This window comes from Nannobrachium achirus (genome assembly GCF_963921795.1).
Source record: "Nannobrachium achirus genome assembly, chromosome: 2".
Taxonomy (NCBI): domain Eukaryota; kingdom Metazoa; phylum Chordata; class Actinopteri; order Myctophiformes; family Myctophidae; genus Nannobrachium; species Nannobrachium achirus.
This window is the reverse complement of record NC_137811.1, coordinates 21611339-21635410: the sequence shown is the minus strand read 5'-3', so window position 1 is coordinate 21635410 and position 24072 is coordinate 21611339. Positions and strand designations below refer to the sequence as shown.

At 42.3% G+C, this 24072-nt stretch overlaps 1 protein-coding gene across 1 annotated transcript in view; it reads right to left on the bottom strand.

Annotated features, from left to right (window-relative positions):
- Nucleotides 1–24072, bottom strand: part of LOC308297165 (F-actin-uncapping protein LRRC16A-like) — a gene marked incomplete at both ends in the record, with an annotated part of 139024 nt that overhangs the window by 90660 nt on the left and 24292 nt on the right. Inside the window, one exon of the mRNA XM_080740581.1 lies at nt 12–62. Within this exon, the coding sequence (XP_080596707.1) occupies nt 12–62 (51 nt within the window). The remainder of the gene's footprint in view (nt 1–11; nt 63–24072) is intronic.

Here is a 24072-nt window from a genome sequence, read left to right as displayed (position 1 = left end):
AGTGGTCTTACCTTGGCAGGAATGCGCGCTGTCAGGACATAGGCTCGATGGGATGCTAGTGCCTGAGTGGGACAGAGAGAGAGACAGAGAGAGAGAGAGGCTTGGTTAATGAGAATGTCGTTGTAAGTACCATACATGTTCAAAAAAACAAAACAAAAAAAACAGGTGACAAACAACACAGAGTCCTCTCTGGTTGAGTCATCTGGAGCAGAAGACTACGTAAGGGATAACGTCTGGCTCAGCGGTCGTTATCGAGAAATAAAAATCCCGACAGGCTGATAACCCCCCACCGCTTCTTATTTCTCGACCGATGAGCCAGACGTTATCCCGCTTATTACACGGCTAGTCGGCTACACAATAAAATGTATAATTTGACTCAAAACTAAAAACAAAACAAAGTATAAAAGTAGTGAAAGTATTCCAAAATACTTGTGCTGGGCGCTACCCCAGCGCAACACGGCCGCCTTGGAAAACAAGGACGTGTTGGTCAAATAGAATCCATTTCCTGTTACTGCATCCATCGTCTATTTCTCACTTCAAATATTTTTTAAAACATTCTTGAGAGCAACGTTTAGTTGTAAATGACACATGGCTTAATGTTGGATACGGAACAAAATTCATGCAGAGCAGGTGCTCTGAGCCGCTGATTAGGCATTGGTCTGTTATAGAGCGCAGTGGTCTGTTATCAAGAAATAACACACCGCTGATTTTCAGCTGACCAATCTGAATCAAGCATTCAACCAAGACGTGTAATAATCATGTACAGTACTTTAGAGAGAAAAGAGAAACAACACAGAGAGAGAGGTTCTGTGAAGGAAACTATTACCAGAAAACTAAAAAAATATGAAACCTCTGATGTGTAGCAAAGAGTCAGTAACACAGAGGTTGATTTTTGTCTGGACAACAGAAGCCACTGTCTGAAAGAGGCCATTATGAGTCAGTGTGCTGATGTTTCTTGTTTGTTTGTGCCCTGCTGCCTGCTGAGCTGGACGTGACTCCAACTGCCACTGTTTATTAAATCAAACCCTTATAATGCACTTGGACCGGAATACTTTCTAGTGTTTGTTAGCTGCTTGGCACGAGACTAGCTTGCACGGCTAACGACTGAATAGGATAAACTGGACAGACACATAAGGGATTCACGTTTACAGGGTACATCAACATAACCGAATACTTAGGCTGGTTAAATTACGTTTTTGAGCGGTGGTAGACCGCTCCATAGCATGGCCGTGTGTGTATCCGTGTATGTATCCGTGTATCCGTGTATGTATGTATGTATGTGTGTATGTAGCCTGAACTACCACTCAGTGACCAGAGAGGGTGCTCTTGAGTCTAGTCTGAGCATCAACTGCAATATTCTCTCTCTCTCTCTCTCACACACACACACACACACACACACACACACACACACACACACACACACACACACACACACACACACACACACACACACACACACACACACACACACACACACACACACACACACACACACACACACACACACACACACACACACACACACACACACACACACACACACACACACACACACACCGCTCAGTTCACACAGGTGTGATTTTTTTTACTCTGCGTCCTAAAATAAAACATTGGCACTTTGGCCACCAGTGTGTGCAGCCACCTTATTGTCTCTTGAAGAGCACTATTTAAATGAATGAACGAGAATCCTGCTAAGGAGATAAGCTAGCTGCACAACCCGTGACATCACATTACTGAAAGTTTAAAATGTGTTAAACAGTCTTCTCTGTCCTCACATGAAACAATGCTCACTTTCATGACAACCTTCTCGAAATTCTGTCGGCTACATTAGGTACCAAAGAAGATGACCCAAAATAGAACAGGAAATGCCCCGTCCTGTCTCCAGTGCCAACTGTGTCCCTCTAGTCATGCACCAAGTCATGCGATTGTTTATAGACGGAGGTGCTGGGGTGTAGCGGCATCAGCTGTGATTGGCAGTGGTGGAAAAGGTACTCACATTTTTCACTTAAGTGAAAGTATCAATACTGCAATGTGTAGACATACTCTGTTACAAGTAAAAGTCCGGAATTAAAAATGTACAGTACATGTAAAAGTACACAAATGTAATTAAAGAACCAAAAGTAGAAAGTACTCATTATGCAGAATGTCGCATTTCACACGTTTTCAAGCATAAAAAACCTTAATACACGTGTCAATACAAGACGCATTGTGAACTAGTAGATCAGCTATTTTCAAATGGCCGAAATGTGTAGGCTGAAGTGGTTAATGTATGTTTTATAATAATAATCAAAACCTACAAAGTAACTAGTAGCTAAAGTTTTCAAATAATTGAAGTGGAGTAAAGTAAAAGTACAATATTTGCCTCTGAGATGTAGTGGAGTAGAAGTAAGAGTACTGAAAATTGGAAATACTTCAGTAAAGTAAAAATGGCTCAAAATATGTACTTAAGTACAGTATAGTAAATGTACTTAGTTACTTTACACTGCTGGTGATTGGTCTACGTACTTTTGAGGGGATATAAGACAAACAGACAGATCGTCTTCGTCCACAGCATAAAGATTTCTACCCATGAGATCATTGTTTTCCACATATTATGTTGAAGTTGAAGAGCAGTCAGGATGTCTTTACTTTAGCAATAATATAATAATAATAATAATCTTTATTTATATAGCACCCTTTAAAACAATGTTACAAAGTGCTTAACAACATGATAAAAACAACAATCAGTGAAGCATATATCATACAATTACAGCAAAAACTAAATAGAGAAGAAACAACACAAAACAGCAGAAGGGGTCTGTTAAGGGGTTAAAAAGGCTTTCCTATAAAAGTAAGTCTTTAAGTTGGATTTAGCAAGCTGATAGTCATAGTGATTGTACAGGGCCTGTTCTTTATACTCATGTGAGAGGGCACCATGGTCTGCTGGCAAGTAAATACCACATCATACTACTGTTAAGAGTGACCTTTAAAAGCTTGTATACAGTACTTATGAAAAGGTCGCCCGGGGAAGTCGCATGTGCTTTCAACATCATGGGTTCAAAGCCAGCTCATGACCTTTGCTGCAAGTCACCCCCAATCTTACTTCAATGTCTTTAACTCACCACCACTGCCTGAAAACTATCAGATGGAAGTTGAAATAACACAAAATAATTCTTAAAAACAAAAACAACACATGCATAAAAAGATGGAATACATTACTACATGTACAGAGGTACAGAGGTGGCGTGAGTGAGAGTGACATGAAGGGAAGAAAATAAACGGAAGACAAGTAAACTCATAGGGAGAAGAAGTGTCAAAACAAGGTCGAACTAGAATGGTGCAATTCTGGGAAATTGCAATTGTGGTTGCAAGGAATCCGCTGAAAAATGAATTCCGTCTTACCAGAACTGATATTTGTTCGACACAATAAAGGAGATCGGCAATGCTGATCTTGGATATTTTGGACAGATGGACGGACAGAAGGATGGAGTTCAAACCGTGGAGAGAGATGGAAACAGGAGAGACAGAGAGACGCATTAGATAACACTACCCTGAGAGTGTAGGAATGGACACATAAGAATGGAACCGCAGGGCTGGTGTATGCTGTCAGCGTATCAAATGACTGGAGAGTTCAAGAGAAGAGCGAATAAAGAAATAGACAATAATGGCACACAAAATCCATATACAGTATAGTCATAAATGGATATGAATTAGAGGTCTTCCGGTGGGTCCGAGATCCGAAATTACCCGGGATCCGACCCGGTCCTCGCTGCGTCACGTGACTTGTCAGGAACTATGGCACTACACTACTTTTAATGATAAACAAAACAAAATGCTCTGCTGCGACATAAGTGAACAGTGGATTATCCTGCCTTGCTGCGTCACATGACTTGTCAGGAACTATCTCACTACTTTTAATTGCGACCGTAGGTCGCATTTACTATCAAAACCTGCACAAAGTGTGAGTGAGTCCGTCAGTCCGTCCGTCAGTCTGTCTGTCACACCTCACACGTCACACTTTTCCCCTGCTTATATCTCCGCAACCGTTGCCCCGATCCATGCCAAATTTTGCACACACGTTCCTTGGCTGCCAAACTACAACCTCCAAGGACCCCCGGAGCTCCAGGGACCCCCATGGCCCTGGGGGACCCCCAGATGTAAAAAATGACCAAATGCGCAAACATGACCAAATGACCACCCCAACGGGGCTGCTCACGGGGAATTCCCGGGGACCACCGACTCCTGGTGCTCCAGAACGGATGCAAAAGTGGTGGCGCCCCCAGTGGAGGACCCCCTACACTGCAGCTCACATAAAATGCCGTAACTCCGGCTAGGAGCGATCGGGACAGCCGGGGCCGGTACCTATTCGCCCGCCTTGCCGGCGCGGAGACCCCACCCCTCATTTCTCACATGGCCCTCTTCTAGCGCCACCATGAGGCCGATTCTTGCAAAACACATTTTTGGACACTGCTCCTACTATTTTCGCCCTAAAATCACGCAAATCGGTACACAGTATGTCTACACTCATCCCATCAACATGAATCTGTCCCATATAGCGCCACCTCCAGGCCGATTTTTAAAAACACATTTTTGGACACTGCTCCTACAGATTTTGCCCTAAAATCACGAAAATCACTACACAGTATGTCTACACTCATGTCATCAACATGGATCAGGAAGATTTTGGCAAAACAAATTTTTGCCCTATTTGTGGAGATAAGTGACCTACGGTCGCTTATCTCCCGATTAGGGAGCCTTACTGGTGATAAACAAAATAATATGCTCTGCTGCGACATAAATTAACAGTGGATTATCATTAACAATGGCTAAGAAGAAAGATTACATTATCTAAAGAAAACATGGATTTATTGTTCCTGTCCGCATTGATTGACTGGGAAATACGTTAATGTCCAGGGGCGAGCAGCAACATGCAAAGGTAAGAAAGAAAAAGTCCTATTTAATATTTACACCTCTTTCATAATAAGGTTGGCATTCGGTCATTTCGGATCTCGGCTCCGGTTCCGACATCTCTGCCCGGGTATCGGATCGAATTTTTCTAATAATGGCCGGTTCCGTTCGGATGGGCTCCAACATGTCTCGGTGCTGCTCTGGTAACGGTTCTCATATTCCAAATAATATCCGGCTCCATTTTTTCCAATTTAGGTAAAATTGGACCTCTCTGAAGACCTCCAATATGAATATAAAAATGTGTGGTACGAATCTTTTTTTCCCGACACAGAAGCAAGGGGAGAGCAAACGAGAACAAAATGAAAAAATCACACTCGTGTGAACTGAGCGGTGGAGGCTGCATGTGCGTGCGTGCGTGTGTGCGTGCGTGCGTGCGTGTGTGTGTGTGAATGTGAGTCTGAACAACAGCGCCCCTCCCTTACAGGCTACATACAGACACGGACGGACAGACGCATACATACATACATACCCACACACACGGCCACGTATAGGAGACGGTGTGACCACCGCTCAAAAAAGGGTGAATGACAGGAATAAAATGACAAGAAAGAGAAGGATACATTAATGAGGCCGTGAAAACAATATCTGGTAGGAGAAAATATGAACAAGAGAACAGGAAACAGATGAGAGGGGGGAAAACGAAAAAGACAGAAAGAAGGAAACAGCGGGGATGAGCGACAGGGGAGGGCAGGGGGCCATACAATGGCCCGTCTCTGTGCAGGCAGCAGGCTGTGTGATGCCATGGAGGCAGACAGGCCAGCTTCTGTGTCCACAGATAACCTCTCTTAAAGTGCACCAGTCACCACCACGCTGCTCCCCCTCTCTGCAGTTTATACAAGCATGCGCGTGTAGGGATGGGACCACATGAAAATGTCATATCACGATTATTGTGAAAAAAGAAATCGCGATTTACGATATTATCACCATAATCAAAATCCATTATCGTGGGGCGGAACATTTGCCACAAAATAGCCGATCTACAAGCTCACAACGCATCACGTTGTGACGTGTTGTGAGCTTGTAGATTGGCTATTTTTTGGCAAAGACATCTGATAGAGAGTGAAAAAAGACTGTATCAAGTACGTATATTATAAGTACCTTTTACCAATTATAGAGGGTTTAAATGGTACCGGTTATGCAGCTCGGCAAATAAAGGGTGAATTGATCCCAGTGCATGACGGAGGACGATATCACGATAAATTAAATCTCTACGATACGATTATCGTGAGTGTGTTTTTTATCACGATAAACGATAATATTGCTTATCGTCCCATCCCTATGCGTGTGTGTGTGTGTGTGTGTGTGTGTGTGTGTGTAGGTCTGTGTGTGTGTGTGTGTGTGTGTGTGTGTGTGTGTGTGTGTGTGTGTGTGTGTGTGTGTGTGTGTGTGTGTGTGTGTGTGTGTGTGACCGTGTGTGACCGTGTGCGTGTGTATTGGTGATAACAAGACAACTCATTTCCTTAACCATCCACTTCTTCATATGATCCAGCATTTACAGTAATATCTCTAATTAACATTCACTGCCTCATGGGACTAAATGGTGTATTTTCTTATCTGTCTCGGTAGACGGGAAAAAGCAGCACACTGACTTAAACACTGCAAAAGTCATCCAACATATACTAATCCTGCTTCGAGGTACTGTATAGCAGTGCCAATAGTAAAGTAAAGTCTACACCCAACGCCAGTAAAAGTCAATTATGCGTGTGTTCGTACACATGCAGACACAGGCCATCACTGGACCATATAAATCAGTGGTTTTCAACCCTTTTCATATTAAGATCTATTATTTATTGGCCATTTGAGCCACAGACCACTTATATTATTTTGTCGTCGTTGGATAACATTTTGTCCACTATTCCATGCTGTATTGATGTGGTGCCATATGAGAAATGACAGGCAAACGTTGACCAAAACATAGAACACATTTAAATTAAATAAAACATTTTCTACATTCTCTAATTGTGTAGATTTTTTAGGTAATGCAGTAAATTAAGTAATGCAGATGTTTAACAACTAACTTTACTCTTGTTACGGGTCCATTTGGTTTCATTTTACGCTCTCAAGAGTTAAAGATCTATACGGGTCCATTCATACCAACTCTCCATCATTTAGCAGGGGATCACCTGGAACCCCCTCAAGGACCACTGGTGGTCCCGGGTTCACTGGTTGAGAACCACCGATATAAATGGAAAGACACAACACATACAGCACCACAACCAAAGACCTGATTTTGTACTGTGCGGAAAATAGCTGATCTACAAGCTAGTAGAACAGATATTTCTGGCTCAGATCAATGTTGTGCGACGGAGTATAAATTAGGTGTTAACTTCTCCATCTTTCATCTCCCTTCTCTCCTGCATGACTCATGTTCAGCCCCATCCCCATCCTCATTTCTCACTCTCTCTCTTTCTTTCTATACATTTCCATACACCACCCCATCATCCCTCTCTCTATCCTCTCTTTTTGACTGCTCTGTGAGTCTGACCCCGTGGTGGATTTAAAGCCTTAAGCTAGCTTACCAGCCAATCATCGTACTGGGACCACCACCCCGCCTTCAACCACTCTCTCAGCCAATCAGAGACTCACGCTGTATGTCCAGATGGCAGCAGCAATAGAGCATGCCTACAAGACCGCAGACAGCATCTGCTACCACACACACACACACACACACACGCACGCACGCACGCACGCACGCACACATATATGCACGCACACACACATATGAAGCGCACGCACACACACACACATTCATGCATGTTGGGGAAATAACTGCCATGATCTCTAATAATGCATACTTTGCTTCCTTGGCACACAAGCATAACAGTACCAGGATGGACAGAATTGAAACACTACATCAGGTAAAATGATCAGCCAGCCAGTTCACAGTATGTATGACTGTTTTTTAAAGTAGATGCATGATGAATAGTACTGACAGATTGCAGAATGTCAGGTTCATCGCTAATTTCAGATGGAATGGAATGTAACATATTGCTTGACGGTCAACCCATGATGCTCACTTACATTCTTTTTTGGCACGCCATTTCTCAATGAATTAAGTACAAAAGGACCCCAAATGTAAATAAACCATAGTGCTTTCTTGGGATTCAATCTTATTAGTAGACCTTGTATCTGAGCTGTACTGTCCTGTGCTGTGCTTTTTCTACGCAAGCTGCTAATAAAGTATTCAATCGATCAATCACACTCATCACAACTAGTCCTCACTGGGCAGCAATACAGTCCTAGCCAGAGCTGTGCTGCCGTATTATTGTTACCACAACATCCTGTTCTCTGTCAAACTGTCAACCCCCTCACCCCACCCTACCACACCGCACCCCTAACCCATGTTACTATAGCAACAGCCAGCCCATAGCGCGCACGCACACACACACGCACACGCACGCACGTACCTATACCGTATACTTTTTTATGACTACCTAAAATGGACTACAACGCTCAACGCCGACTACTTATTTTTCAGCTCCACATAAACTGATGCAATAAAGATAAGTGTTTCCTCTGAAATCAACAAAAGCATCTTCCCACTGCTGGCAATGTACTGTAACTTTAACCCCTTCTGACTGGTACCATGTGAAAACCTTTTTCACATCAAGGTCCATTATTTATTCAGCATTTGAGCCAGCCAGGTACCACCATTTGAAGACATTCAGCCTCTCATACACAAGACTTAGAATATTTTGTTATCGTTGGATACGATTTTGTCCACAATTCCATGCTGTATTGATGTGGTGCTATAGGAGAGATAACAGGAAAAAAACATTCTACATTCTCTTATTGGGTAGACTTCTTGTAAATTAAGTAATGCAGATGTTCAACAATAACTCATGAGTGTAAAATTAAACCAAATGGAAACCGTAACGTAAAGTACATTGTTTAACAATAATTTAACTCTTGAGAGTGTCATATAATTTTACTCTCTCAAGAGTTAAAGATCTATAAGGGTCAATTTGGTTACCAAATCTCCATCATTTAGTTGGGGACCACGTGGAACCCCCTCAAGGACCACTCGTGGTCCCCAGACCACTTATCTACTGTACAGGCTAGTCTTGTGGGAGAAGAGCATCTATCTATTGCCACACAGAGTGGAACACAGATAGGCCATTTGAGATATAAAAAGAACCCTACATTCACTTACTGATACTGATACTGTCAAATGAACCGCATTAAAGGTGAGCAAATTGCTAAGATCAGCATTTTGAGGAAATGGTTGGACTGTATTGCAAGATGTTTATTGCAGGAGGAGGCATGGCATAATAATGGAATGCTGCCTGGTACTGTACTTTTGTACAGTAACTCACAGTGCAGTAGAGGCCTAGCGAAATTAATAAACAAAACAATAACAAACACATGCAATATTATAGTATATTGGATTTTTAGATTGTGAGTTAAGCAAATTGCGAGTATCTTTAGGCTGTCCCTGAAAAGATAATTCACATGACATGTTGTACTCCTTTAAAAAGATAATTATACATTTTGGCCTATTAATGATAAACAAACATTCAGATGGACCTACACCATTGGAACAGAATAATTGACACAGGCTATACCGGCTGTTAGTTATTATGTTATCTGTTATTGGCCATACCCTGTTATGTTATTCCTTAACTTGTTCTTTTTATCCCAAAACTTTATAACCCATTTTTCACCCAATGCCAATTGCCTAAGTTGTAATCCTGGGCACTACTCTCCCACTGCAAACCTGGGGAGAGCCCCGAACTGAGCTCATGCTTCCTTCAGTGCATGAGGAGTGTGTAGGTCGCTTCTTATCACCTGACAGGGGGCAGTTTCCCTGTTAGAACGTAGCGCATGAAAGGAACACGTTATTCCAACCAGTTCCTTTCTCCTCAATCAGGCTTTCGCCAACCCCACTAGGGTATAGTATTGATGACACGGAGGAGAGAACAAGCCCCCAGCGTCCCCGCCCGGTAGCAATCAAACCTGGGACCTTCTAGCTGTGAGGCGACATGTTATTATTTACATTGATTATACACTGTTTATACACTGTTTATACACCGTTATCATTTACATTGACAACTGTATACCCCGTCAAGTTAACCTTTTCATCATCTTTAGATCAACTATACCCTGTAATCCAGTGTTTCTGAACCACTGTGCCTGGGGACCTTTGGTGTGCCCCTGAGAAGGGTCAAGTGTGCCCCTTGAAACTGATTGAAAGCCAGTATTCTATTTATCATTTTAAAAATGATTTAAACTAGTGAAAACAGCCGATCTACAAGCACACAACGCCTCGCGGTGCGAGGCGTTGTGTGCTTGTAGATCTGCTATTTTCACTACTGTTGTGCGACAGCCTTGTATGATGAAGCAGGGCTTTACTTTTCGAAGAAACATACAAATTTGAAACTTGGAGATACATGGTTTCTTTCTGACAGTGACGATATTTACACCTCCGTATTATGTTGGTGTGCCCATGGAGTCTTGGGACATGAAAAGTGTGCCCATGCAGAAAAAAGGTTGAGAAACTCTGCTCTAATATTTTACAACAACAACCTTTTATGCTATCCTTAAAACATCAACTAAAACCCTGTTAAGTTGCTGTATCCTTTACATGTAATGACCACCGCATCATCATTCCCTTTCCCAGAAATCATTTGTGCTGAGGCAGAGCTCTGACATCCAGAGCACTGCCAGGTCTCTGTCTCTCAGACAAACTGTGAACCGAGCCAACCACAGCAATTACACTGCATGAGCCTTACAAAGCAAATAAAATGATGCAACACATGCAGCATACCGGGGATCCTGAGTCACTTCCAAACACAACAGCGTTTTTTACCAGCCATAGACAAACTGGGTCTGTCAGTCAGCTGTCTGTCTGTCTGTCTGTCTGTCTGTCTGTCTGTCTGTCTGTCTGTCTGGTCTGTCTGTCTGGGGCTAATCTCACAAACCGCTGGGATTAGCCCTGGTTGCCAAATTACTCAAGCATGGCATGCTGCCAATTGGCATTCACATTTTATATTCTTTCAAATAATTAGTGCGGTTGCTATAGGTAACCGGACTATTGTTGTAGTTCTAAGGTTTTCTGCAAACTTCCATTCCACCTAGAAGAAAACCCGTTTTCATTTCACTTTTCTGTAACCCCAAAAGTCCTTTGGGTTCAATGGACTATTTCTGTCCCTTTTCTGATTGGACAACATAATGTCCAATCAGACCGGATTGGTCATGCTTCACTTGACATTAAATATCTAATATAAATGGTAAGACAGAATTCATTTGCCAGCAGACTCCTCGTGACTTGCTCCAGTGCAACCACACTCACAGAATTGCACCTATCTAGTTCTATCAATATTCTATAGTTCGGGCTGAAACCTTATCCAAATAAGGAGTCCTACGTCACAGCATATCTCCATACAGTACATGCCTGGATCTCCATATATGAGTAACTGGTCCGATATACATCACTGGACAGACGGCCAAGACATGGCACGACCTCGAGGTCGCATGTCGCCCTGAGGCGTCTTACTAGTAGTTATCACATACTGTATTGTTCACTGGCTTGTTCACACATCAGCTTCAGTACAGAACATTTTTCAACCTTCACTTTAATTTAAGTGAGTTCAATTATTAGCAAAGAGATAATGAGACTCTTTATTGCATAAATGATATTCCCACCACGGTGTGTGCGTGTGCATGTGTGTGTTCGCTCATATCTGGCTGTGTTATGTTAATGAGTCATAATGCTCTGGCTGTGTGAACACAGCGTGTCAGTGCAGCGCTGCAGAGATCAAAGGTGATGAAGGGACAACCAACACAGAGACAACAGGGGAGAGAAAGACAGAAAGAAAGAGGGTTGGATAAGATAGAGAGAGAGAGATGGAAGGACAGAGAGAGTATTAGAGCAGGGGCCTTCAACGTTTTCAGGCCAAGGACCCCTTAGTTGAGAGAGAGATGAAGCAGGGACCCCCACAACCTTTTCATAGATTTCATATAGTTTCATCGTTTGACAGCACAATCGTCTGTGTATTTCTGATTCATGTCAATTTGTATTCTCAGATATTTAACCACTTGAGCCGTCAATACTTAATTAAGTTGACCTTTCACTCTGTACCTAGTCTGCTCTTTTTACCCCTCTACACGAAAGCTCTTTGCCGAAAATAGCCGATCTACAAGCTCACAACGCCTTGCGCTGCGAGGCTTTGTGAGCTTGTAGATCTGCTATTTTTGGCTAAAGTTCTCAGAAGTGGTTATTATAAAAAGGCGATAAAAAAAGTTTCTATCACTCAAAGATTTGGAGGACCCCCTGTAGTAACTCTGAGGACCCCCTAGGGGTCCCCTACCTCCTGTTGAAGACCCCTGTATTAGAAGGAGGCAGGGAAGGCGGAATACTGTAGCAGCAAGAATGGGCCTAACCCTAACCCTTATAAACAGCAAAATGTGGTGAGGCAAGCAAGTGTAATGACTTAATAGAAGCTAAGTGCTGTATAGCGCTGATAACACGCCAGGTTTGAAATCCAATCAGCAGAAGAAGATATTTAATGAAAGGAAGAGTTTGAAAGCCATTTCATCTCTCGTGCCAAAACCTGAGGCCTGTGGCAGGACAGTGATTTGAGCCTTTTACTACGCTGAATCCATCAGCTCTAGAAGGAACGAGGTTGACATGACGACACAGCGGATTTCTGTATCCTTTCTTCCCTTTCTCCCAACACTTCTATCCTCCTCTTTTCTCTTCCTTTTCCTTCATTTGTCTGTCTTCCCCTCCACTCTTTCTTGTGGCTTTTATGCACCCTCCTCGGTCTCTCTTCCCAGTTACACACATAACTGTAAGTAGGTTAACATGTGGAGCCAGGGGGTAAGGGTGGCTTGAGAGAGAGATACAAAGAGGGGGTGAGAGAGTGTGTGAGAGAGAGAGAGGAGTGCAACAACTCACCATAAACCGCAGCCACTACTATGATTAAAGAGATGCTTGCTACCTTTATTTTATTAATATAAAAGCGATATGATTTCTGTGTGATGTATGGCTGTTGGTAAAAATCCATTATGTGCAGCGGGAAAAAAAGGAGAGAAAGGAAACTTGGGGGACGGGGGGACATGCAACAAGAAAAATTGTGTGTTTTATTTGTATTCTCCTGCATTCTTCCTCTGCTCTGTCCTCCTTATCTCAAATTGGTTGCCATGTGGATAGCATCACACTATTTTTCTTTTTAGATATTTTCTGGTCTTTTCTGCCTTTATTTATAGTTTACAGTGTAAGACAGACAGGAAACAGAGGGAGAGAGATGGGAAGAGACATGCAGTAAAGATTGTCAAGAACAGGACTCGAACCCACAAGGTACTGTAAATCTGCTTATGAGCCTAGGGGCTCTATTATGATCCAGGTCTTATGCCTTATGCCTTAACTTCTTTGCCTTTTTTACTATATATACATATATTTTTTTATATTTCAAATAGCTGATCTGCAAGCTCACAACGTGCAGATGTAGATCAGCATTTGAGGTATTTAAAAATGTTTTTCAAAATAGTAAAGAAAAGGCAAAGAAGTTAAGGCATAAGGCATAAGACCTGGATCATAATAGAGCCCTAGGTGTCTGGACCACTCCACCACTGGACCACGGCCCACGGCCCACGCCTACTGTAGCATCACACTATTGAACACAACTGTCTTCCTGACCTTTTGAGTGGTGCTCCTGGAAGGAGCTCAGCTCCAACATCTGGCTTTGTCCGGGACATGAAGCGTGGCCTGTATCTGGCCTACATCTTGGCACAAAGTGCTCAAAGCTTGTTGTACGCCCAGGGTCACATTGGCCAAGCTTCGTTGGACGCTTAAGGAAATTAACTCATAAATAGCACCGCTCACATCACACTAGGTGTGATTTTTGAGCGGTGCCAACGTCTCCTATACGTGGCTGTGCGTGTGTCTGTAGCCTTTTTCCTCAGCGTTTTGCCATAGTAAAATGTGTGTAAGTAGCATCATGTTTGTCTATAGTGATGTCATATGTCGTATGTCTGTAGCCTTTTTCCTCAGCGTTTTGCCATAGCAAAACGTGTGTGTGTAGCATACCCTGTACATCCTAGACTCAAATCCTAGTCTGAAGACGTTATGCAAGCACGACCACCGCTCACTTCACATTGGGTGTGACTTTTTATTATTATTACTCTTAGCTTGCTTTCTTTCTTTCCATTCATCAGGTTAGGGCACCGTATGACAAGTGTATGTATGTCATACAGTATGTGAGCAAGCAAGTGCAGTAACTATGAATGCGATATGTGTGCTCTTCACACATGCACATGATTTATGCATGTGTGTGTTGAGCGAGCAGGCAAACCACACGCATTACAGCTAGTTAATAGATCCATAACATGTATGTCCTTCCTGGGACTCAAACCAAAATAACAACTGTAGGCCTACTACCACTGACTTTGGGCAGGGGAGATACAGTGCTTTGAGCTTCAGGCAACACCAATTGTCAACCAGAACAGTGGTGGTGCTTCCCGAACACGGGTGCAAATTAGTGTGGATTTCATCGAACTAAAACTATTACAAAAAAGATGTGCGAATACCTTTTCTCACTGAAAAACGTAATAAAAACTAAACCAAAACTATGATTACCAAAACTAAGACTAAATATATTGACAATTTTGTCAACAAATAAAAACTAGACTAAAATGTTAGTGAGGGACTAGTGGAGAAGAGATCCAGTAGAAATAAAAGACACGTCATTTTAGGTTCGGTTGCGCTCTGAAAATCTACAAGCTCACAACTTATTCGGCTATTTTCAGCATGCTACCATGTGTAAAATCAGGCATTTCTATGCCATTTTTGTCGACAAAACTGTAGACTCAACTGTAGACTTAGTCGACTAAAGTATTATGATATTTAGTTGACTAAAAGTAGACTAACACTAACACTTTTCAGATGACTAAAACTAAATGGAATTGTATTCAAAAGACTGACTAAAACTACATCAAAATGTGCAACACTGGTGCAAATTTGGTAATAGAAGAGCAGGGAGACCAACCACTGCAGATGTGCTAGATACTGTATATTGTATTGTATTGACACACTCACCATACATACTGCTAATGTTTTATTCACCAAACTAAAGTTATGGATTGCAGCTTTCAAATAAAGACTCAGTGATGATGATGATGTAATGCAGGCAAAGTGTAAGTAACTCCGTCCCTCCGTCTGTCTGTCAGTCTGTCTGTCACACCTCACACGTCACACTTTTTCCCTGCTTATATCTCCGCAACCGTTGCCCCGATCCATGCCAAATTTTGCACACACGTTCCTTGGCTGTCAAACTACAACCTCCAAGGACCCCCGGAGCTCCAGGGACCCCCAGGTCCCTGGGGGACCCCCAGATGTAAAAAATGACCAAATGCGCAAACATGACCAAATGACCACCCCAACGGGGCTGCTCACGGGGAATTCCCGGGGACCACCGACTCCTGGTGCTCCAGAACGGATGCAAAAGTGGTGGCGCCCCCAGTGGAGGACCCCCTACACTGCAGCTCACATAAAATGCCGTAACTCCGGCTAGGAGCGACCGGGACAGCCGGGGCCGGTACCTATTCGTCCGCCTTGCCGGCGCGGAGACCCCACCCCTCATTTCTCACATGGCCCTCTTCTAGCGCCACCATGAGGCCGATTCTTGCAAAACACATTTTTGGACACTGCTCCTACAATTTTCGCCCTAAAATCACGCAAATCGGTACACAGTATGTCTACACTCATCCCATCAACATGAATCTGTCCCATATAGCGCCACCTCCAGGCCGATTTTTAAAAACACATTTTTGGACACTGCTCCTACAGATTTTGCCCTAAAATCACGAAAATCACTACACAGTATGTCTACACTCATGTCATCAACATGGATCAGGAAGATTTTGGCAAAACACATTTTTGCCCTATTTGTGGAGATAAGTGACCTACGGTCGCTTATCTCCCGATTAGGGAGTCTTACTGGTGTAATGCAGTGTAACAGAGAGGACAAAGCCCCGCCAGGCTGCTTGCTCAGAAGGCTGCTTCATACCAGGGTGAAAAACATGTTGTAATGGTACTGTATGCATCATAAGTAATACTGTATGCAAGCCAAACCTATTCCTTCACATAGTGTAGATTTGGGTAGGGGTTCATTTGTATGTGGAAATTACTGGATTCTGGATTAAAAAACAACGCAATGCCTGCATTGGGATGGGGTTCACTGCCAGGACTGTAGTCAAAATGACTACTACAGTCCACAAAAGGAGTGGCAGACCTGTTATGGTCATTCAGGGCTAGCTCTTTACGAGTTTCTGGTAATAATATCGTCCACTTATTTTGTATGTCCGTGGCAAAAATTGTTTTTTACAAAAATGTCCACCCACAAGCCAGCATGGTGATGACTCCTGGGCGGGACTCATAACCACAACACTAAATGTGCTCAGAGAAACTGGCTGTATTTTACAATACAATGATTCAGTCCGAGGAGCCAGGGCAGGCTGCTGACGGTGCAGCGGAGGCCTTCTGTTACAAACCTCTACAGACTCTCCACTGCACCAAAACCACAGGACAACACTGGTCTTTACCACACAATAGCAACTCTCTATGACCTATATAGTAACAACTGACATACCGGTATATAATAATATAACACTTTATTTCTGCAGATTTCCCACAACGTCAAATTATAAAATAGCAACTTTACGCTCATCACCAACACAACTACAACATGAGACTCTGTCTGCAGAAAACAATGCACCAGCCTACATGTACATACAGTAGTACAGGATCTCAGTGGTGGAAAAAGTACTCAAAGTATCAATACCACAATGTAGATTAGATATACCGTACTCTGTCTAAGTCCGGAATTCAAAATGTACTTGAGTAAAAGTACAAAAGTATTGATATTAACACATTGACCGTCATTTTAACATACCTCCGTACTCCCACCTGCCATTCGTCTCCATAGACTTCCATGTAATTGGGTGTGCACGGATCATGCACACCCATGCCTAGATAATGCACCACGTGTGTCCACATTGCTCACAGCTTTCAAACAAAAAAATCCGAATGGAAATCCGTTCAGGCATTCATGAGATAACAGCCACTATGTTTAACAAAGATGGCTGCCAAAATGGCTGCCATGCTTGAAAGATGGGGTTGCTATGGGGGTTAAACATGCAATTTCGCGATTGCTATCATGCCTACTCCATTGAATTTTTTTTTTTATTTTTTTTTTTTTTTATTTTTTATTCTCGGGACTATCGGGCCTGGCGGGGAAAGACATTGGAATAATCTCGGGACTATCGGGCCTGGCAGGGAATGAGTTAAAATGTACTGAAAGTACCAAAAGTAGAAAGTACTCGTTATGAAGAATGCCCCATTTGAATGTTTCAAATGTATACAGATCTTTTGAAAATAGCAGGTCTACAAGCTCACAATGTGTCACGTTGTGACGCATTGTGAGCTTGTAGATCAAAGTACCTAGTAACAAAATTTTTTAAATAATTGTAGTGGAGTAAAAAGTACAATATTTGGAACATGGAGTAGAAGTAAACGTATTGGAAATTGGAAATACTCAAGTAAAGTACAAACACTTCAAAATTGTCCTTAAGTACAATTAAGTAAATGCAGGATCTAAATGATTGGAAGTAATTTTCGGCCGGCGTTTGATTGATTGATTGAAGACTTTATTAGAAGTTTGCATAGGAAAAGGTACAGTTTCATGACGGTACAGTTCACTGGTACAAGGTCTACTAAAAGGAGATCCATGAAAAGACTAAGCTTATTTCCACAGGAAACCATTTAAGTATCTCATATAACATTGAATGACAGACGAATAGAACACAGTACTATGCAGTAGATATATAAAGAAAAGAAAAAAAAAGAAAAAAAAAGAAAAAGAAAAGAAAAGAAAAGAGCAGCACAGAGGACAAAGAGAACACTACAACTAATGTTTTGAAGCATCATTACAAAGCTGCATTAAAGTATGAATTTGACCAAATAAATGAATAAATACAAACTGCTGCCTATTACACATTGCATCCTTGAAAAGCCTAAAGATAGCATAGAAGGCATTTTCTTTCTTTCTCCCCCAGATGGGAAGCTGGATAATATTTCATTTCGAGTAAAAAATCATTTTCTGCAGTCAATGAGCCAATGCTACGCCACGCGAGCAGACAAGAAGAAGAGCGTTAGAAAAGAGACATCAATTTTCTTTTAGTGCTGCTCTGTTCATCGTTAGGTTTTTTACTGCTGGGGTTTTAAGCGTGCAGGGGAACAAAGGGAGCTGACAGTGGTGCTTCCTGAATGGATTTGATAGGCTGCTTCTTATCGGACCACTGCTGCAGTGGGCTGTGGTGTGATTAAGTGCTATACGGTGTCTAATTGCATTTCATTCTTTTTTTTGTCTGTTTCCTTGTCCGCGCTGCTGTCCAAAGAACAACTGTCAGCAGAAATGCTTACACAGTGTTGAATTGTCAATGTGCTACATTAACATCCCGAGCCTAGACAATTATAGGTAATGTTTTTGAGGCAAGAATGATGAACAATATTGCTTGCTTTCAGCAGCAGGCAGACTGTTCATTGCCAAAATGAACGGAGTATGCATTATTCAACACAAAAGGGCACATTTGTGCTGCCTATCATCTCTGGCAAAAAATGATAATCTTCAATGATTGGCCAACATCAATTTAGGTAATGCAGGACTTTCTAAGGAACACAGATTCAAAGGGGGTAAAACACTGCTGTTAATTCTGGCAAAAGTGACTCTTCATTCATCACAAAATGTTGCCGGTTACTCTCACACGCTTTAAGTAACTCTTATTTCAAACATTAAATACCCAGTAAACCTCCTGAGCTTGCATCTTATGCAATCCCCTAAGTAATACATAAAAAGGCTGAGCAGGGGGATTAAATGATTGCTCTTTCAGATTAAGATTATAGTCTGTCTGTCTGGCAGGCTGCCCTCTGCCTTCTAAAGACATAGCCTGCCTGTCAGTGTGCTTTGATGGATCCTGCCAGGGCAGATAGTGGGGGTCTTAATGACCAGAAAGGGTGCACTTTAGAACCCTATTAGCCTGCAGGGTTCCCCTAAGAACCCCGCGTGTGTTTAGGTAAAAGATAAGGAACTATCACTCATTCATCATCATGCCAAGCAGGCACAATGGAGACATTAGAGTGTGTGCGTGAGTGTGTGTGTGTGTGTGCGTGTGTGTGGCGCTATGCGATGGCGTTTGGCGAGCCAAGGTTTCTGGGTAAATGGATGATACCGCTGCATGCCACTGGGACAGGACAGCGAAAGAAGGGAGGCAGGATGGGAGAGAGAGTTTATGTTGGAAAGGAGAGGAAAAGGAGAGAGAGAGAACTCCTGATTTACACTAGGGGTGGGAAAAAGAAACCGATTCACTCAAATATCACATATTTTTATGATATTAAAATCGACTCGTCAAGTTCAGATTCAGAATCAAGAATCGTCCAGATTTTCTTTTTTTTTTGTATTTGTATAATTCTTTTTCATGTCAGATAGACTGACTGACATTATCTGGATGCATTGAAGTGTAAGATTCAACTTTTCATGGTTTATATTGTTTATAATTGTTTTAAAATGTTCCAGTATATAATAAGCAAATTAACCCATTCTCTGACAAAAAAAACCCTGTCTAAGTCCTTCTCCGCCAGGCCCGAGAAATCAGAGAATTTATTAAGCTTTCATTTAAAAAATAATCGTAATATCGAATTGCAACAATCATTGAATCGCAAAATCGAAATATAATTAAGAATTGCAATATAAATCGAATCAGCACCTTAAGTATTGAGATCGTATCGAATTGGCAGGTAAGTGAATCGTCCCACCCCTAATTTGCAATTAGCTGCATGCCGGCGTCTCGCTCCAAAAACAGCCGATCTACAAGCTCACGTCGCAGCAACGCGGTGTGAGCTCGTAGATACAGCAGATCTGCTATTTTCGGTGCGAGACATGATTGCGAAACCAAGTATAAAATGCCTCTCTGTTTGTTGCGTTACAACCCACAATAACACACAGCCCGCAGTGCAAAAAAGCTAATCAAGCTAAAACCATATGAAACCAATGCCAAAAATCCAATGCCAAAACAATCACACCCTAAGCCCCAATCATCATCCAACCAAACACCCACCCCTTGCTTTTATTTTGACGCATGAATTCAGACAAGTCATACAGTCAGACATACAGTGAGTCAGTCAGTCAGTCAGTCAGACAGACAGACAGACAGACAGACACATGAACGGACAGACATACAGAGCAAGAGAAGAAAGGAGTGATGGAGAGACAAAGGCAGAGAGGAGGAGAAGGGAGGGAGGGAGGGAGGGGGCAGTGTTCTAGGTTGGGTTGGCACTACCCTTGTTTTCCTTCTGGAGTGGGCAGATAACATCAGTCTGAACTAATAACACATGTTCACACACACACACGCGCGTGTGCGCGCGTTCAACATCAAACATCATACTGTACACACACACACACACACACACACACACACACACACACACACACACACACACACACACACACACACACACACACACACACACACACACACACACACACACACACACACACACACACACAGTGTTGAACACAGATCTAGATGATTAAACACATGTTAGTATGTTGTGGTCTCATGCATCCCAATAGACATAAAGTCTACATCCTGCGTAAACTATGATCCACCCCAATCCATACAGCCAAACACCCTAGACAAGCATTGTGATGCTCCAGATTAGTCGACTAATACAGTAAATAAGAGGTCAACAAATATACCAGTAAGACGCTTAAGGGCGAAAAGCACGGAGGAATTCATTATTAATATATATCGGTCCAGTTACCCATATATGGAGATCCCTGATACACATATATGGAGATATGGGCATATTGGTTGGATCGACGGTTCTACAAAAACATGTTGTTTCATACAACTGTACATTGTGCAGAGTAACGGCAGGGGAATAATAATAATAATAGTTACCTACTTTCTCCCGAGGGGGAAATTAATACAATTTTCAGCCCAACCCAGCTGATTCGCTGCCCGCAAGGAGCGTGTGAGCAATTAGGGGTTAAGAGTCTTGCTCATGGACACACATCGACATTGCTGGCCTGGCCTGGAATCGAACCAGGGACAACCAGGGGCTCTGGTTCCCCTGGCGGGCTCCCTAACCATTCAGCTAAGCTCACTCGTTTACTCATTATGTGAATGTCCTATGACGTCTGACATCATACATACAATCCCTTTTATGCCCATATATGGAGATCCCTGTCTTTAGAACCAACCGTGTGCTGTGAGACCCCAGACATGCGTTGGTGCGTCTAAGTCTCTCAGTCCTTGTCCCCTTTTATGGGCATATTGTTTGGATCTTCTGTTCTACTGAAAACATTTGTTTTGTACAACTGTACATCTGGGATCTCCATATATGGGCATACATGGGATAAGGACAGAATGTGATGTCACAATGTGATGTCACGGATATCCAGGGTTTGATCTTTGATGAGGTGATGTCACAACAATGTGATGTCACAATTTCAACAATGTGACAACAGCTATAGACATCGAGGCGTTACGGGCAAGATACGGATATACTAATGTGTAAAAATGTGTGAACTATTCCTTTAAGCCTCAAACAACCATATCTCTTTAGAGTGTGCTTTGAGCACTACTGGCCAATCAGAGAAAGAAGGGCCGCTCCAGCACACATGCTGGACAGAATTGATATATAGACTGGTTAGATAAGTGACTCCTCAGAATTCTCCGGTGGGCAGCCAAGCTTGTTTTGGCTGGACACTGATTCCTGTCTGTCGTGGAGCGACTTAAAACATCGCAAAATAGAGGCTTGTATTCTGTGTTACTTTTATGCATTTGCTGTTCATATATTCATGATTTGGGAAATACTCCCGTGTAATCATTAAACAATGCTGAGTTTTTAAGCTGAAATGGTGCTCCTGTGTAACGTCTCATAACTGGACTCTTAGGATACAGAACAACGCATCAATACACAAGATGTGACGTTTTCATAGTTAACTGCGACCTACGGTTGTAATAAGAACCCCTTGTTGGGCAACTTGCCTCACAATTGCCAAATATCTCAGTAGTGTGCAAGACTTGCAACCTCCAGCAAGCAGTTTTTGAAGTGTTAAATAAAGAGTACCTATAGGTTTTGAAAAAACAATACATCTCAGAGTACAATATTGTACTTTTACTCCACTACATTTATTTGAAAACTTTAGTTACTATAGTTACTTTATAGATTTTGATTATTATTACAAAAGATACATTATAACCACTTGAAAATAGCAGATCTACAAGCTCGTAGATCTGCTATTTTCATACATTTGAAACCCATGAAATGCATGGGACATTCTGCATAATGAGCACTTTTACTTTTGGTACTTTTAAGGACATTTTGATAGCAAAACTTTTGTACATTTTGAATTCCGTATTCCGTATTATTATATATTGCAGTATTGATTTTTTATTTTATTTTTTGTAAAAAATGTGAGTACTTTTTCCACCACTGTTAGAGAACCCTTATCTTATTCTAACTTTTTAAGAAACAACAGTACCTGTGGGACAGAGAGTAGACTGTGCAGCTGCTGGGGTTTCAGCCACATCAGCAACTAGCTGGTGTTAAATAAAGTATGATTTTTCATACAGTTATAGTGGCTTAAAACCACAATACTCAGCAAAAAAAGAAGAAAAAAAAACTTTCATACTGCTGGCCTGTCAAATATCTAGGGATGGGACGATATGAAAATGTCATATCACGATTATTGTGACCAAAGAAATCGCGATTTACGATAGGCTATTATCGCGATAATCAAAATCCATTATCCTGGGGCGGAACATTTGCCAAAAAATAGCAGATCTACAAACTCACAACGCGTCGCAGCGCGGCGCGTTGTGAGCTTGTAGATCGGCTATTCTTTGGTAAAGACATTTGATAGAGAGTGGGAAAAAAAGACTATCATGTACATATACAGGTATTATAAGTACCTTTTACCAATTCTAGAGTGGTACCGGATTGGATTTGCATCTTGGCAAATAAAAGGTGAATTGATCCCAGTGCATGATGGAGGACATCAAGCAGAAAAAGACCCAGGTGATGTGCATCAATACCCCAACAGCACCTCCAATTACCATCGATGGAGAGGTCTTGGAATGTGTTGAAGACGTTATATACCTTGGTAGCCTTATAAGCAGTGAAAGTGGAACTCAAAAAGACATCAAGACGCATCTCAACAAAGCAAGAGGTGCTTTCAGCCAACTTCGCAACATCTGGAAGTCCAGACAATATAGCCTCAAAACCAAGAGTAACAAAAGAGGATATGAGAAAGGTAGATGTCTTCCACAATAGTTGCTTACGCAGAATCTGCAACATCTTTTGGCTAAATAAAATCTCAAATGAGGAACTCTATAAGATGACCGGTAGCTGGCATATGTGTCTTGAGATAAAGAGATGCAGGTTAAGATGGCTCGGTCATACATGTATTGAGGATGCCCAATGAACAGTTACCCAAAGTTGCCTTGAGATGGACCCCAATTGGGAAAAGAAAGAGAGGCAGACCAAAGAACACCTGGCGAAGGACGGTGATGACGGAGCTGAAGGAGATGGGTCTCTCATGGGACGAAGCGCAGGCCAAAGCACGAGACAGGGTTCAGTGACAGTGTATGATTGCGGCCTTATGTCCCACCCGGGACAAAGAGGATAAGTAAGTAAGGAGGACGATATCATGATAAATTACATCTCCACGATACGATTATCGCGGCTGTTTTTTGTCACGATAAACGATAATATCGCTTATTGTCCCATCCCTACAAATATCCCGGTAAAGAAATCTACACGCATGACTGCACACTGACGGAAACACGCATGGCAACCTGCTCAGCATACGGACAAGTCTTGTCTTACACATGTGTACTTGCAGAGAAAGACACATGTGCAGCCACAGTACGCATGCACACACACGTACGCTCCTAAAATAGCTGATTAACAAGCTCACAATGTGTCATGCTGTGGCACGGTGCGAGCTGGTAGATAGGCTATTTTCAGAAAGAGAAACTATGCACACCCAAGTACTCAGGCTTAATTAATACTGGCCTGTCTACTCTGTGGTCTTGGTCCGTATCACTATGGTTTCA